Source organism: Seriola aureovittata, chromosome 6, assembly GCF_021018895.1.
Source record: "Seriola aureovittata isolate HTS-2021-v1 ecotype China chromosome 6, ASM2101889v1, whole genome shotgun sequence".
Taxonomy (NCBI): domain Eukaryota; kingdom Metazoa; phylum Chordata; class Actinopteri; order Carangiformes; family Carangidae; genus Seriola; species Seriola aureovittata.
In genome coordinates, this window is record NC_079369.1 from 11,077,610 (window position 1) to 11,092,856 (window position 15,247).

At 40.1% G+C, this 15,247-nt stretch overlaps 4 protein-coding genes across 4 annotated transcripts; 2 read left to right on the plus strand and 2 right to left on the minus strand.

Moving 5' to 3' along the window:
- Positions 1-30: 30 nt before the first annotated feature.
- On the minus strand, positions 31-7,259 carry hdgfl2 (HDGF like 2). Its single transcript, XM_056378351.1, has 16 exons — positions 7,037-7,259; positions 6,457-6,533; positions 5,659-5,800; positions 5,017-5,193; positions 4,501-4,623; positions 4,317-4,385; positions 4,021-4,201; positions 3,801-3,885; positions 3,377-3,674; positions 3,097-3,227; positions 2,923-2,990; positions 2,642-2,712; positions 2,438-2,539; positions 1,747-1,903; positions 1,496-1,613; positions 31-1,199 (listed from the first exon to the last, which is right to left on the minus strand). Exons 1-16 carry the CDS (start codon positions 7,106-7,108, stop codon positions 1,100-1,102), a joined length of 1,971 nt encoding a protein of 656 aa, XP_056234326.1. The 5' UTR covers positions 7,109-7,259; the 3' UTR covers positions 31-1,099.
- Positions 7,260-8,198: 939 nt separating this feature from the next.
- Positions 8,199-10,497, plus strand: fh (fumarate hydratase). Its single transcript, XM_056378352.1, has one exon. It carries the CDS (start codon positions 8,250-8,252, stop codon positions 9,747-9,749), a length of 1,500 nt encoding a protein of 499 aa, XP_056234327.1. The 5' UTR covers positions 8,199-8,249; the 3' UTR covers positions 9,750-10,497.
- A 101-nt stretch (positions 10,498-10,598) lies between these two features.
- On the minus strand, positions 10,599-12,924 carry fam32a (family with sequence similarity 32 member A). Its single transcript, XM_056378363.1, has 4 exons — positions 12,771-12,924; positions 11,655-11,799; positions 11,109-11,162; positions 10,599-10,835 (listed from the first exon to the last, which is right to left on the minus strand). Exons 1-4 carry the CDS (start codon positions 12,842-12,844, stop codon positions 10,767-10,769), a joined length of 342 nt encoding a protein of 113 aa, XP_056234338.1. The 5' UTR covers positions 12,845-12,924; the 3' UTR covers positions 10,599-10,766.
- A 155-nt stretch (positions 12,925-13,079) lies between these two features.
- Positions 13,080-15,210, plus strand: mrpl54 (mitochondrial ribosomal protein L54). Its single transcript, XM_056378362.1, has 3 exons — positions 13,080-13,292; positions 13,633-13,786; positions 14,418-15,210. The coding sequence occupies exons 1-3, from the start codon at positions 13,166-13,168 to the stop codon at positions 14,548-14,550; spliced, it is 414 nt and encodes a 137-aa protein (XP_056234337.1). The 5' UTR covers positions 13,080-13,165; the 3' UTR covers positions 14,551-15,210.
- Positions 15,211-15,247: the final 37 nt, after the last annotated feature.

The following is a 15,247-nucleotide window of genomic DNA, read 5'->3' on the forward strand; positions in this document are numbered from 1 at the left end:
TTTTCACAGAGAAATGAGATAAAAACAAAATCATGCTGAGATTTTTATTCAAGTCTCAACTAAGTGATAGAAATGCTTTACCAATTTACAGAGCACTAAAAACACCTGTTGTATGCATATGACGGGAAAATGTCAAAATAAGCTGCAGCTACATGAGATCTCAATTGCTTGTGAGTGCAGTTTTCGACCTGTACATTTATTCCATTTATTATGCAATACTGAATGCAGACACTACAGGGAGATGAGAGTGCAAGGTGTGTAACTCCACAGCAATTATTATTTTAGACAAACCTGTAGATGCAAATATCTGAAAACGAGGCTATAAAAAAGTAGGTGGACCTCAGTTGGAAAACAGTTTTAAGTGACTCAACTCATCGCTTTACATGTCAGACTGTATTAACTGGATCAAAACCAGATAATTAAAAAAATACTAAACATAAAAGACTCACAAATAGTACTTCACCACTCTCACAATGCCATACACACAGACAAGAGGCCTTTGTGATGTTTTGTAGTTTATAAAAAAAAAATGAAGCCAACAGATGTAAGGGCTGCATAAAATCTTCAAAGCGAAAAAATTAACAGCATGGCTCCATTTCCACCCATTTTCCCCACAAGAATCATTAAAGTTCGATCTCATACTACCCCAGCCTAAACACCGGTTAGAAGTGCTAAAAATGTAATCATTCATTATACATATGGTGTGGAAAGACCAAAGTAAGAGTTCATGTGGTAGAAAGAACATGTAGCCAGGGGTAGAGGGTTGGGTTGAGGATCCAGGACGGGCCGAGTGTCGTATAAAAGGAAAAGTACATTTCAGAAACAGAAGGGGTTCGCGCAGCGTCACAAACTATCACACTAATAAGCTTTCCTTTTTGCTGGGATCAATAAAGGACCAAAGGGTGTGAGCAACAGGGCCTTCTGGCTTGATATCATTATAGTACAAAATGTCCAAAACATCAACAATGATGTAACAGATACTGTAGGAAATGCTGGGTGTGTGTTGCAATGTGGTTGGGCGAGGAGCACTGTATGATGTCAAATAAAGAGGCCTCCATCTTTTAGTACTTGGTCCACTGCATTGTTGGTTAAGGGTCTTTCAGCTTTCAACAGCAGGTGGTTCCGCCTCTGCAGAGATGGAGTTGTCTGCTTCTTCATAGGTGTGTGTCTGTTGTTCAGCAGGGCTGTCTGGGCTCGGTCTAAAGAGAAAGTGCACATTCAGTCACAACTACTTCTGCGCTTAAATCACAATTCTGAGTATATTAAATGGGGATGATGCTCACGTAAGCGTGGTCACGGTTAACAAATGGGTGCCATTCTTACATATGTGCTAAGTGAAGTTTACAAAGGTTCTAAGTATGAGATTTTCCAAGGAGATTCTTCTCTTTTCTTATTGTACATAAGATACCTGCCATCATATCCTTTCAGCTGCATATGCCACGACAACTGAAAGTAGAGCAAAAATACTGTATATTGCTTCAAATGGGATGTTCACCTGTTTGGACTTGAAGGGGTATCGTCATTATTTTCCTCGTGGGCAGGTGATTTTGGTTTTTCCTCTGTCTCCATGTCATCTTTTTTTTGCTCTGATTCCCCGTTCACTGGAGTGGAATCTAGAAAAGCAGAATTTAGATGATATAAGCATGCAGGGCAAAGCAAACCAAGTCTGATGAAAAAAATCCACGTAATGTAGAACCAAGATCACAACAAGATCCAAAATGTGGCTTTTTTTTTTTTTTTTTTTACCTGTGTCTTGTGTTTCTTTTTCATTATCATCTGGTTCCTTGTTCTCTGTTTGAGGTTTAGCTGCCACCTCTGTCTTTCCCACAAAGCGAAGTTTTAACTTGTTATAAACGTCACTAGCTTTTTCCATGACTGCAGTGCTGGCTTTATATCGCCGAATCTAAATTGTTGCAACCACAAAAAACACAAAGGGATTAAAATGGAGAGGACAATTCAAATAAGAAACATGCTGCATTGGCCTGAATATAGCTTGGCCCTGATCATAAGACCACCTATTTTGCAACATCTGTTTTTTAATGAGCACTGTATGAAAATAAGCAGAACTCTGAATAAGACGAGGTAGGCAGATGTTAACCTCTTGTAAATCAACTGTCACATTTCAATGAATTTGCATCACAGTTAATCAATAACTAAAAATAAGTAAATGTGTTTTATATTGAGTTATTTAAATAAAATATAATTGACAAAACAAGCTATAGCATCATACAGAGATGCCACAAAAGCAGTTGATTAGTGTTCAATAACCATTAACACTCTGGGAAGAAACTGCTAACAACCAGGGACACCACTTTTTCCGAGTGTAATTTCCAGAATAGAAACATCAGGTATCCTAGTTTCCATTATTTAAAACATGTATATTACCCTGTCTTAATGCTAGATGAGTTTGCAAGCATACAAAGTCAGCCAAATGCACCTTCTTTAATGTGGCAATAACTTCAGCATTCTTATGGAGGATCTGGCTGGTGACAGGCACAGCCTCAAGCTCTGCCAGGGCTTGTAGACACCGCTCTATGTCCTAGAAAACACGGAAATACATCAAAATTAAGTTTTCAAGCTGACATAAAACCACAGAAAGAAGAAAAAACTGCCTGAAATCAAAACCACAGGTGTCACTTACTGGGTTGTCCACTTTGAGTGCAAACTTGATATCTGTGTGGAGTTTCTGTAACCGTTCTTCTGGTGAAGGCTCTGCATATGAATACACAAAATTACAGTTAATATACTGTACTGAATTATTACTTTCCCTCTCACTGAAATAACAACCAACTAACCATTAATGGAAGTCAGCAGCACAGCTTCAATCTGTGCAAATAGGTTTTCCAGGCAATAACTGCCAGTCAGCTGCAGTAAACAAGAGCAGTGCATGTGAAACTGAGTGTAAATGTATGAGACACCGACCCTTTTTCTTTTCCACTTTCTTCTCTGGTGGCCTCTCTGGTTTGCGTTTGGGTTTTTCAGGTTTAGACCTAAGAGAGAGAGGGAGGGAACTCTGTGATCTGGGTATATTACGTTTTAATGACGTTATTCTAATGCCATTTGTAAACTGTAGCCTGTTCCTCATTGTGCACTCACCTTGATCTGGACTTTTCCTCTAACCGTCTGGCTTTCTTCTCTTTTAGCTCTTTCTCCTTTCTTTCTTTTCTCTCCTTTTCTTTCTTTATTCTTGCCTTTTTCTGGTTGTCTGGCTTTTTGGGTTTCTTCACCTTTACATGAGAATGGCACAAGAAGCTACATATGTTAATAGCACCAAGAATCACCTGCTATCTTGTTACTTTGCAAAAAAAAGCTAAATATAACACATAATTTAGATAATTAACATGTGTTTGTTTTTATTTTCAGTAAGCCACTGTACCTCAGCTGGTGGTGGAGAGTCAGAGTCAGAGGGTGCAGGGATCGGAGGTGGAGGGGGTTTCTTTGACTTCTTCAATGGGTGATCATCTACACCCTCGTCTGAGCTACTGCTGCTATCACTGTCGCTCCCTTTTTTACCCTTATCTTTGTCTTTTTTCTTTTTCTCCTCTTCCTCTTTCTCTCTCTCACGTAACCGCCGAAGCTCCTCTGCCTCCTCCTTTTTCCGGCGCTCCTCTAGCTCTCGCCTGCGTTCCTCATCTCGTTTCTTCCACTCACTGATGCGGTCAGGTTCACTATCACTGAGACAACACAGGGCAACTTTTATGGTACCTTTTACGCCAAGCAAAACTGCATATTAGAATTCATAATAGTGTGTTAATATGTGGTGCATGAGCGGATAAAAAGAAGCCTGAGGGCAGCCTGACCTGTCGCTGTCGGAGGATGATGATGGTGCTCGTTTTGCCGGGGTGGGTTTGGGTTTCCGTGCACGAGGCTTTGGTGCAGGCTTCTCTGTGGAGGAGAAAAACAAGCACATTTACATGAGCAAAAACAAGGGCATGAAACCTCCCCTTCAATATCAAATAACATACATGTCTACAACTTTGCATGAAGCTCTAATTGATAAATAAATAAATCAGACTGCACCTTTCTTGCGTGCTTGTGGGCCCTTCCGAGGAGGCGGCTCCGAGTCTGATTCAGACTTGGAGCCAGACTGGGATTCTGAGCCAGACAGAGCTGGTCGAGGTTTCTCATCCTCTGAGTCACTGTCCACTACTTTCTTCTCTGACCCTGATCCTGAGTCTGAATCCGAGTCAGACGAAGCCTTCTGCAACATCACAGAGAAAAGGGGATAGAGGAAGAGATAGGGCAAAGAACTCAAAAACTGCCATCACATAAGATATTCAAAATTCTTTTACTGTATAAGGGGACAAACGGTTCACCTTTTTCTTCCCTCTGCCTCCTGTTTTCTTTCCACCTCTTCCACCAGTTTTCTTCTCTGGAGTAAAGTCCTATTGGAAAAAACAAATGTACAATATTTTTAGTTTTAGTTTGTTTCATTTCAGAGCATGCAAAATCATACCATGTTTTGTGTGTGTGTGTGTGTGTGTGTGTGTGTGTAATTACCTGGTCACTGTTCTTTCCAGAGTCAGATTCTGAAGGTGTGGGTTCTGATTCAGAGGGGGATCCACTCTCCTCTTCATCTCGGTCACTAGACGAGCCTCGAGCCTTTTTTGGAGGAGGAGGCCGCTAAAACAGAAAAAGAACAAGCAACAGAAATAAACTGAATCAACTATATTATTAAAGTTATTTGTCATTCTAGTCAATTGTTAAAGCCAAACAACCTGATCTGTAAAATTTGCACTCAAGCCATGTAGATGAGTTCCATTAATCATGGTTCTTATGCTTTTTATCATTGCTGTGACATCCCCTGATTTGAAAAAGGAAGCTAATTAGTCGTCTTTTTTTGTTTGCATCCCTTTTCCTTTCTTACTTAAGCAGACAAATTCTCAATAAGTAGCCAGGCACTGCTAATTGTTATGATAACCATGACCAAGAACCTCTTTTTCTATTCACATCAATAACACTGTTATATTGTGATCACAGACGTTAATCATAAATGAAACTGAATGTCTGAACTACCTTGGGAGCTGGGGGCTTTCGCTTCACTCCGCCTCCCCTTCCACGGTCTTCACTCCCAGAATCTGAGTCAACCTCACTTCCTGAGTCGGCTTTCTGAGGAACTGCAACCTCTTCATCCTCATCCTCGTCACTTCCTCCTCCAGCATTGTTGCCTTCACTGTCAGATGAACTGGCTGGCTGCAGATGAACCACAATAAGAAGATTAACGTAAATTTTTCATTGACATGAAATGCAGTATACAATGCCTGTCAAAAAATCCAGTCTCTTTGTTGTTGCACTTTCAGTGTTTTAAAGAATATTTTATGACATTTCGCCCTTCCTTGACAATTTGCATTAGAACGGGCTGATGTTGCGATTATACAACATGTTAAACAGTTATGCACCATACATGAAACTTTAATTGGAAGAAACTCATAAGTTACTGTTGAGCAGAGATGTCGCCACAGAATTCTAAAATAATAGATATCATGATTTCTAAAATTTTATGAAATTAGGATCACAAACAACAAATGAGTCTGAGCCAAAACTAAAATAAGTGGGTGACACAGTATGACATCCTAAGTTAAGTCAACATCAGTAGTATCTTTTTACGTATGGGGTAATGAAGAATTATGAATGCTTCAGATTATCAGGGTGACTTACTACAGGCGGGGCACTGTAGGAGGCATGTGGATTGTTCTGGATCTCCCATAACCCTTCATTGAATCCCTTCCTTTTGTTGGGCTTTCCGTAGCGTTCTCTGTACTTTTCATAGGCAAAAAGGTCCTTTGGTGCAAGGAATGCTCTGTGAAACAGAGAGATAAAGAAAATGTGAACAATTTACCTATTTAACTGAAACCAAACCAATGTTGTCTTAAAATAAAAGACTGTTTACTTTACACTGTGGTTAACCAAGTTTTACACAGACTTGAGACATTAGAACAGTTGACTGTGCCATCTAGTGATGGATTAATATACTGCAGGTGCCATCTTGTCAAACAGAAGGTGTTTGATGCTGGATCAAACATGTCAACACATCTCACATCTCACATCTCTGGGTAACATACTGGACACTCAATCTCACACAACTCAATGGTTAACAGTGAACCTTCAGAAAAGAATAAAGTTTACAAAAGGAAACTAACAAGAAGTGGTCTGACACAAAAGTAGTGATAAAACACAAAAGGAAGTTTTTGTTTTCGTCACCATTGTTCTCACATTGGATAGCAGGTTAAAAAATAGATGAGTCAGGGCTTAAATTTAAATTTGGCACTGCCAATTCAACCATGCATCACAAAAAAGGGAAATGTTCTACAGTTAATGGATTTCAGCCAGTAATGTGATTTGATTCCCCTCCTTTCAGACTGATAAGAAAATCAATTGTAGTCACATAACTTTTAACAGTTCTGCTAGTGCAATTAACCTTTAACTTTAAGAGACTGACGATAGCGTTGTACTCACGTTTCATGTGTTCCAAAGAAAAATATTGGGATTTTATTAGGAGGTGGTTTCACTGCCCCATCAGCCACATCTTCAATCTGTAAACAACAAAAAAATACAAGTGTCAAACAACATTTGACACACATTTTCTGTGGACCTGGGACTCGACTATGGTGGTACTATGTACTAATGTTGGTTACCTCTACAAAACAAAACAGTATCAATTAATTTGAACTTATTTGGATTGTTTGGATATACAATGGACAATAAAGAAGTTTTAACATGGAGAAGATGCCTTCTTGTCTGGAAAAAATAGGCGGTTATCTAGAACGTCATTTCCAAAATAATAACGTTAGCTTTGCTGCTGTACGTCTCAAAAATAGATGAGGCCGACAGCATCTCATGCAAATTATGCTGCTGGTGCACTGGCTGCGGGCCTCTAACGCAGCCCCTCAGCCCAGGAAAGATTAAGTTATGTATCTGTGTGATAGGTATCCATGTCAGACATAATCGAAGATACACAGAGAACCTTCTACTGCGTCCCATGCAGAGCAGCCCACCCCCTCCGCCCCTCCGGCTGCTGTTAACGTTACTTGCTTACCCTGGCTGGCCAGTGGGGGTATCCCTTCATTTTAGCGAAGACCAGGTCTCCGGGTTGGAAGTTGTGTGGCATTGTCCTGCTCCTTAGTGCAGCTTGGATTTAAAGAATATTCAGCTGCGTAGCGTTTCTGTGTCTCTCTTCGTTTGCTGTTTTCAGGTCGACACGAAACCTGGAAACGATGGGGTTAGCTAGCAAGCTAACAGTGTACTAACGTTACCGCGAGAAGAGATAGCGTAGGGGAGATAGCAACAACGCACTACATACTTCCGGTGAAGGCTTGTTCTCATGCTTCAAAATAAAGGTCTATATACTCGGAACCAAAATATTGTAATGAAATGGAAGATCGGTCAATCGTAGGTGCATCTGGCATGAAATATACAACTAAAACGAATGGCCATACAAATAATAATCAATTTCAATTATCTTAAATATAAATCATGTCTTATTTGCTGAATAGACAATGAAATGGGTAAACTTTTCGTAGGTGGGTTGGGGTTAGAGTTAGCTGCCAGTCTCATCATTGTCAAGGTGTCAACTTCCAACTTCCATATATATTCAAAGTTTATTTGTTTTGAACAAAATTCTCTAAAAATATGAAGAATTAACAAGAATACATACACACAAATACACACACAAACACATACATATAGAAATTAAAAAAGAAACTACATTTTGTGGATACTTAAAGTCTTAATGGCTTTCTTATGCTCAAAAAGGTGTATGTTAGGTTTCTTTGTGAACATTTACATTTATGAATCTAAAACTTGGCATTGATATCAAATATTTTCTGTCAATTAATCTTAGTCCCACACAGGATGTTGAACATCAGTCCAAGTCCCACATGTACACATTGATTGATCAGTGATACGGTGGAAAGTCCACGTGTCAGAATTGTCATTTTGTTTGTTGGATAAATCAAATGTATGCATTTTAAAATGACTAAATTATGTAGCGTTACCGACTTTTATTCTATAGAGCAAATTGAGCCTGTTTGCCATAGCGGATATAATGTCGTGCAATGTTGTGAGACGCTTCACTGATCCGGATGTAGCAGCCTGGTCATTTCCATTCGATACGACAACCGGAGCGGAAATCCCGCCTTTTGTGCTTCGCTATTGGCTGACTTGCGATCAGTTTCCTATTCATCCAATGACATATTACAATGTGGAAGGATTCATTGACCTCCCACCGGATTCACCTCTAATGCGAAGCCATGTTTCGGTCTCTGAGTCGCGTCCAGCAGTTTAACTGCAACCTCCTGACTCTGCAAAGACACAGAGTCAACTCTAAACTCCTCATCTGTACGTCCAGAATGGCCGGTTCAGAGTTCAGGATTGAGCGGGACACGTTCGGTGAGCTCAAGGTCCCAGCTGACAAGTACTACGGTGCCCAGACTGTCAGATCTACCATGAACTTCAAGATTGGGGGACCGAGTGAGAGAATGCCAATCCAAGTGATCAAGGCCTTTGGTGTCCTGAAGAGAGCGGCCGCTGAGGTGAACAAGGAGTACGGCCTCAACCCAAAGATAGCAGATGCAATCATTCAGGCTGCAGATGAGGTTTCAGCTGGTAAACTGGATGATCATTTCCCTCTGGTGGTGTGGCAGACTGGATCTGGAACTCAGTCCAACATGAACGTGAATGAGGTGATCAGCAACAGAGCTATTGAGATCATGGGAGGGAAACTAGGCTCCAAAGATCCCGTCCACCCTAATGACCATGTCAACAAGAGTCAGAGCTCCAATGACACCTTCCCCACTGCCATGCACATTGCTGCAGCCACAGAAGTCCACCATGTCCTGCTGCCCGGCCTGCAGACTCTGCATGATGCTCTGGCTGCTAAAGCTGAAGAGTTCAAAGACATCATTAAGATTGGGCGCACACACACTCAGGATGCTGTGCCACTCTCACTTGGACAGGAGTTTGGCGGTTACGTCCAGCAGGTGAAGTACAGCATAGAGAGAGTGAAGTCCGCCATGCCCAGGGTGTATGAGCTGGCAGCAGGAGGCACCGCAGTAGGAACAGGACTCAACACCCGCATTGGCTTTGCTGAGAAAGTAGCTTCCACTGTTTCCTCTCTCACGGGCTTGCCATTTGTGACAGCTCCCAACAAGTTCGAAGCTCTGGCAGCCCACGATGCCCTGGTGGAGCTGAGTGGAGCTCTGAACACAGTGGCTGTCAGCATGATGAAGATTGCCAACGACATTCGCTTCTTGGGATCAGGCCCCCGTTCTGGCCTGGGGGAGCTCATCTTACCAGAGAATGAGCCGGGAAGCAGCATCATGCCAGGCAAGGTGAACCCAACCCAGTGTGAGGCCATGACCATGGTTGCAGCCCAGGTGATGGGAAACAACGTTGCGGTCACCATCGGAGGCAGCAACGGGCACTTTGAACTCAACGTCTTCAAACCTATGATGATCAAGAACGTCCTGAACTCTGCACGGCTACTGGGCGATGCGTCCGTCTCCTTCACCAACAACTGTGTGGTGGGCATCGAGGCCAACACAGAGAGAATCAACAAGCTCATGAATGAGTCTCTCATGTTGGTCACTGCACTCAACCCACACATCGGTTATGACAAAGCAGCAACCATCGCCAAGACCGCTCATAAGAAAGGCTCTACACTGAAGGCTGTGGCTGTGGAGCTGGGCTACCTGACTGAGGAGCAGTTTGACCAGTGGGTGAAACCAAGTGACATGCTGGGGCCAAAGTAAACTCTGACATCACAACAAACACTACAAAGCAAAGAAAATACAGTTTCTAATGAGAGAAAAGAGTATTTCTGTTAAATCAAATAAGAACTGTTGGAACAAAACTTGCTCTGAATCCTGAACATCTCTTACCTCTTAGTAAAAAGTTTGAGAATCCTTTGCTGTTGTTTGATGCAGCATCTTACTGGTGTTATTCAACTTACCCCAGTTAAATATGGTGAGGGAAAAAGTTTTCTCATGTCATATTAGACCTGGGCCAAATATTTAAATTTTTACGGTTTTCTTCAGCTTACTAAACATTTGTAACACATGATGCAAAGATTGTCAAAATGTTGAAAATCAACACAACAGTATATCTCATTTGTGGATGTTACTTCACCCAGGTTTGTCACACATACACCTTTATGTCTTAAATGTCTGTTTTATCAAACAGTGTATTGTTGTTAATGGATACACCTGTTGCTTAACCTCATCAGTAAGAAGTTTCACCATCAATACAACTTTTTCTGTAGTTAACTGTTCATTTGTAAACCATCTTGTTGGTTTTGCTGGTCAGTCCTGTGAAATACTTTGACTCTATTCAGATATTAGTTGGTACCTTCAGGGTTGTTCACACATTCACCCTGTGCCATCCCAAATAATTTAACATGGGCTACTGTACCTAGTGTGTTCTGGTTTACAGCATGTGTGCCATTTGTGCAGCGTTCCAGTTCAATGAATTATATGTTAATTAAAAAGCAAATTTATTCTGGTTTTCTGACATTTATATTGTGTACACACACACGCGCACACACTTGTCTAATTAAATCATCAAGGATATACAGTATGTAAGAAAAGGAAAACAAAGATAAATTATGTTTACTCAAATCCTTTATTGTATACACCAGAGGTTACAACCAAAGAATAAATGGTTGCCAGTTGAACAAATTCTAATTGTTCAAATATATAGAAAACATTTCAAAAAACAAGATTTTTGTACAAGCGGTAAACAAAATAACAAGGTGAACATTTGCTCCTCTTCTACTTGGTCCAGCTGACCTTGGGAATATCATAATGCTCCGTCAGGGTGTCAAGGTGGCGATTGAAATCCTGCAAACAAATGAAACAATGGAAGATACATTAATTTTTGCCCACATTTCTCTGTTCATGAATATGAGTGCATTTCTGGTGCAACTTGGAACATCTAAAAGATACAAACAAATGTTTCACATTTAAAATGATTTAGAAAAAAAAAAAGAAAAACCATTTAGAGCTACAGTATGTCGATCACCCAACTTAATTTACTTGAATGATTGTGCTGCTTTACAAGTTTGAATTAAACCAAATTGAAAGGTGCTCTGCAAGGTCTGATACACAACTTACCTCAACTCTGTGTTTGTGTGTCTTTGAAGCTTTGTTCAATATCCTTTCCATTTGCTGTAAGAAAAGAGAGACAGAGACAAAATGAATGCCTTGAAAAATGTACACTATCACTGTCAGTTTAGTCACACTATAAACACCTTCACAAACACATTACTACCAGTATACTTCTAAATGACTACAAGAAAACGTGGGTACTGAACTTGTCATTTGTGACTGCTAGTGACAACAGGCACCATCACCTGTTCGCAATAAATCAAATGTTAAAACTTCCATAACTCAATCAAATTGTTCTAATACCAATGGCCTCCTATAGCTGGAAATATACTGAAAATATGAAGGGTGTATGTCTTAGTTTTGAACATCATCCCATGTTTTTTAGCAGTACACATGTTGATCATTAAATGAAGAGAATGTTCACCGTGTTCATGTTTTGGTGCTTCACCATGTTTATGATCTACAACACATTATGCTGCAACACTAAAGCTTTCAAATGATGAACTTTGTACCTTGAATAGAAAAAGGGTCTGGTAAATGACAATAACTTACTCTCTTCTCTTGCATCTTGTCAAAGGCCATTTGTGCCGGTGTCCTTTTGTCAACATAGGCTTTCTTGGTTTTCACCTCCTCCTCGTTTTGACTCGTCACAACCTGCTCCAAGCGATGCTTACTCTCTTTATCCTTCTTCTTCTTCCTAAAAAATTCATTGAATAACAGTTAGTTGATTAAGTGGCTTGTCAGAGGCCTGTACTACGAAGTAGGATTTGTGGTTAGCGAGGTAACTTCAGATTTAACCCTGGGTTTTCAGGGTTACTACGGTGGCTCACTTCTTACTGGGGTAAATCGCTTCAAGCTAATTTACCTGCAGGTATCAGCGTTTCTTGTCATATCATATTGAATACTTCATTCATGGTTCTGACTGTGTTCCTTATAATTAACAACTCCGCCTCTTTCACGTTAACTTGCTCGTGGCCGGATATGTACACCCAGGGTTAACTGAGCCAGTTGATTACGAGCTTCGTATAACAGATTATCCAGGACGGCCAATGTTACTTTAAATTAAGCCAGATGATGAAACGATATCCTGGGAATGTTTTTGTTTTTTTCCTGGTACATGCCTTAAGCCATCCAGTGCCAGCCACAAAGAAACACGTCCACAAACAAACCTGTCATTTGTCTTATCAAGCTCGTGTATATCGTTCGCACTTGTGGTGTCTAGGTTTCTATGTTTAACCATTTGTCGTGTAAAGTGACTGTGTTAGACAATGTTTATATTATATATTTCGCTATTAGTTTGACATGTTGAGGTCGAGTTCGAGTTCATCTCCTTAATCCCACGTAGTTTGTTGTTTTTGATGAGCTAATGCTAACTAGCTAATGTTTATTAGACACTTCATAATGTTACGGCGAACAGTGCTGAGGTCACAAATGGGACCAGTGATATACCAGAGTAAAATACTCTTTTCTAGTGTATTTGCCAAAATAAATCTTTATCGTATTCACACAATCCTATTAAACGTTAAAGAAACATCGACAGTTTTCTATTAGCAAACAGGCTAACATTAGCCTCGCCTGAATACCAGGGTTTTTTAATCAGTCGTGACTAGGTATTTTATATATTTTTGTCGCTTATCAAAATATGTTTCCAAATGCCAGAATACTTACTTTTTGCCTGCTGAAATGTTTCCCAGGCCTTTTATTTTCAGTGCACTCTTCTGGACTGTGGCATACTCCGACATTTTCGAGAAGCTTATTCCTCCCACTCTTCTTCTTCTTGTTCTTGTTTTTCTTCTTCTGCTCCTCCCTCTTCTTCTGTTTTATTATTACAGTACCAGACACTGGTACACTTGTGGTGCCACCTGTCGGACTAAAGGGAAATTACCAATGACCCAAGCGGACCACCTTATATCAGCAGTCTTGTAGTGCGTCTTCCCGTCCAGCGGGGAGCAGTAGATTATTTTCACAGAGCCAAAGACAAAGCGGAAAGCGGAAATTAGAGAGAGCCGTGAATGTCAAACTAGTATGGTATGGACTGCGATTTTAAGTAACCTAAAATAAAAATGTTGGGATACAGTTTATTTAGGATAGTAGCGTTAACAAAATGCATCACAGCCAACGGAGGTACTGCGCTCTGCAGGACGAACATGTTAAACAGAATACAGACATGTGGATATGCGAAGAAAGTTGGTGAGTAAAGAGGACATCTGTACTCAGGATACTATTACTACAAAATCTCAGTGTTCTTCAGTTCCAGTTTTAAATTGGCTCTGGTGATGAAACATATGTGTCAAGTAAGTTTTTTTTACACCACTGTGTGTTCCATTAAAAATACATTTTAAAAGGTGGATAATAGCTGTTGTGATATAATAGACATAAAATTTTGTAAATATATTCCTCCACAGATCTCTGTTATAGTTAACAAAGCGCTGGTAGGTTTGTTTGCAGTCAATCCGGAGCTAATCTCAATGAACACATCCTTGTATTGATGTTCACATGATGACACTTGATTCTTTCCCCTGTCTTCCAGCAACCAAAGGAAAAAAAGGCATGGTGAAGGAAGAGCTGAAAGGTCCAGAAGTGTGTAAAGACCCTGTCAGACTTACTTCTTATGCTGTAGGAGTAAACATCTTCAAGCAAGGAGAAGACCCCAAACTGAAGCCTCCTGAGGAATATCCAGAGTGGTGAGCATGTATTTCTTCTGTTTCAGCCACATTGTTTTTTCCTTTTGCACTCAGAACTAACTGTTCGTCTAATTTCATTTCCTCCTTTAAAAAAAAAAAATCTGTTGAGAAAACAGTTTTTAGCTGGTTCAAAATGAATAAGGAAATCATTATGAATGTGTCCCTCTGTGGTTTAGAGTTACACATGTATTTTGCCCATTTTACACCTAATATACACCATTTATTTACTTAGATCTACACATTTTCAGACGTCATATGCTCCCTCTTACTATTACTGTTGCTCTCTCCACCCACACAGTGAAGATAGTTCAAGCATGTTGTTTCAGTAGTTGATATGCATTTCTTGAAATCACACATGCAGGAAATTCCAAACAGAAACAGTTACAAGCAGGTATTCTAGATTGATAATATATAACAGTGAAAGAATATATACTGTACTTGGGGTGGACAAAATAACAGTCAGACAGATTTAGAATCATCCATAATGGTAATAGGGAGACTGCAGTTCAAGATCATACTTCTTTTATCCTGTTATTTTGTCTACCCATTGTAATGTAAATTTTCTGGATAATAAGGGCATTTCATGTGTCTTCAACGATCCGATTCTCCTCTTCTTTTATAATTTGCTCAGGTTGTTCCAGTTGAACCTGGGAGCGCCTAAAAATCTGCAGGAGCTGGAGCCAGACAGCTGGGAATACTGGAAGCGTCTGAGGAAGGAAAACATATGGCGTTTCAACAGACTACATAAAGGGAAGAAGTTTTAAGCCATCGCTGGACTGACAGTGGGCAGCTCTCGTCCTGTGCGTCGATGTGCTTCAGACTGTATGAACTGAATGACCATGACATTGACATGTTCAGATCTCATGTCAAGAGATCTCATCAATGAAACCTCATTACACCAACTCTTTACCACTTGCCATTCATCTAGTCAGTTATCTGAAATCATGCAGCATATTCAGTGGTTTCCCTGCATAGGCCCTCTGGTAACAGTATTTGAAAGCTGGGAAAAACTGTTATTGATTAAGGCTTTTGAGTACAGTGTATGACTTTAGAAAGTTCATCACAAGTTATGTTGAATACAGGTGGCTAAAATATAAGACCTGAGACTAACAGTACAATGGAATCCAATAAATTAACACAGTCTCAACAAAAAGTGAACATCATAAGCAGAAAAGTAGATTAAAAGTGCATTTTGACCCTCTCAGCAAAGTTCATGATACAATCAAAAGCTCCAAAAACAGCTACTAAATTGACCTTGTGATGAGAGTTCAGAAAGGTAGTGCTTACTGTATTCAATGAAGGGCCATTGCACTGGATTGAATTCATTTGTACAATGGTGATGACCTGATGATATTTCCATAAATCACTTTCACCTTTTTTTTTGCAGACTTATGATAAATAAATATGAATAAATATCCAACAAACGATGCCTTCCATTCTTGCAGAATGCTGTACAGCTTT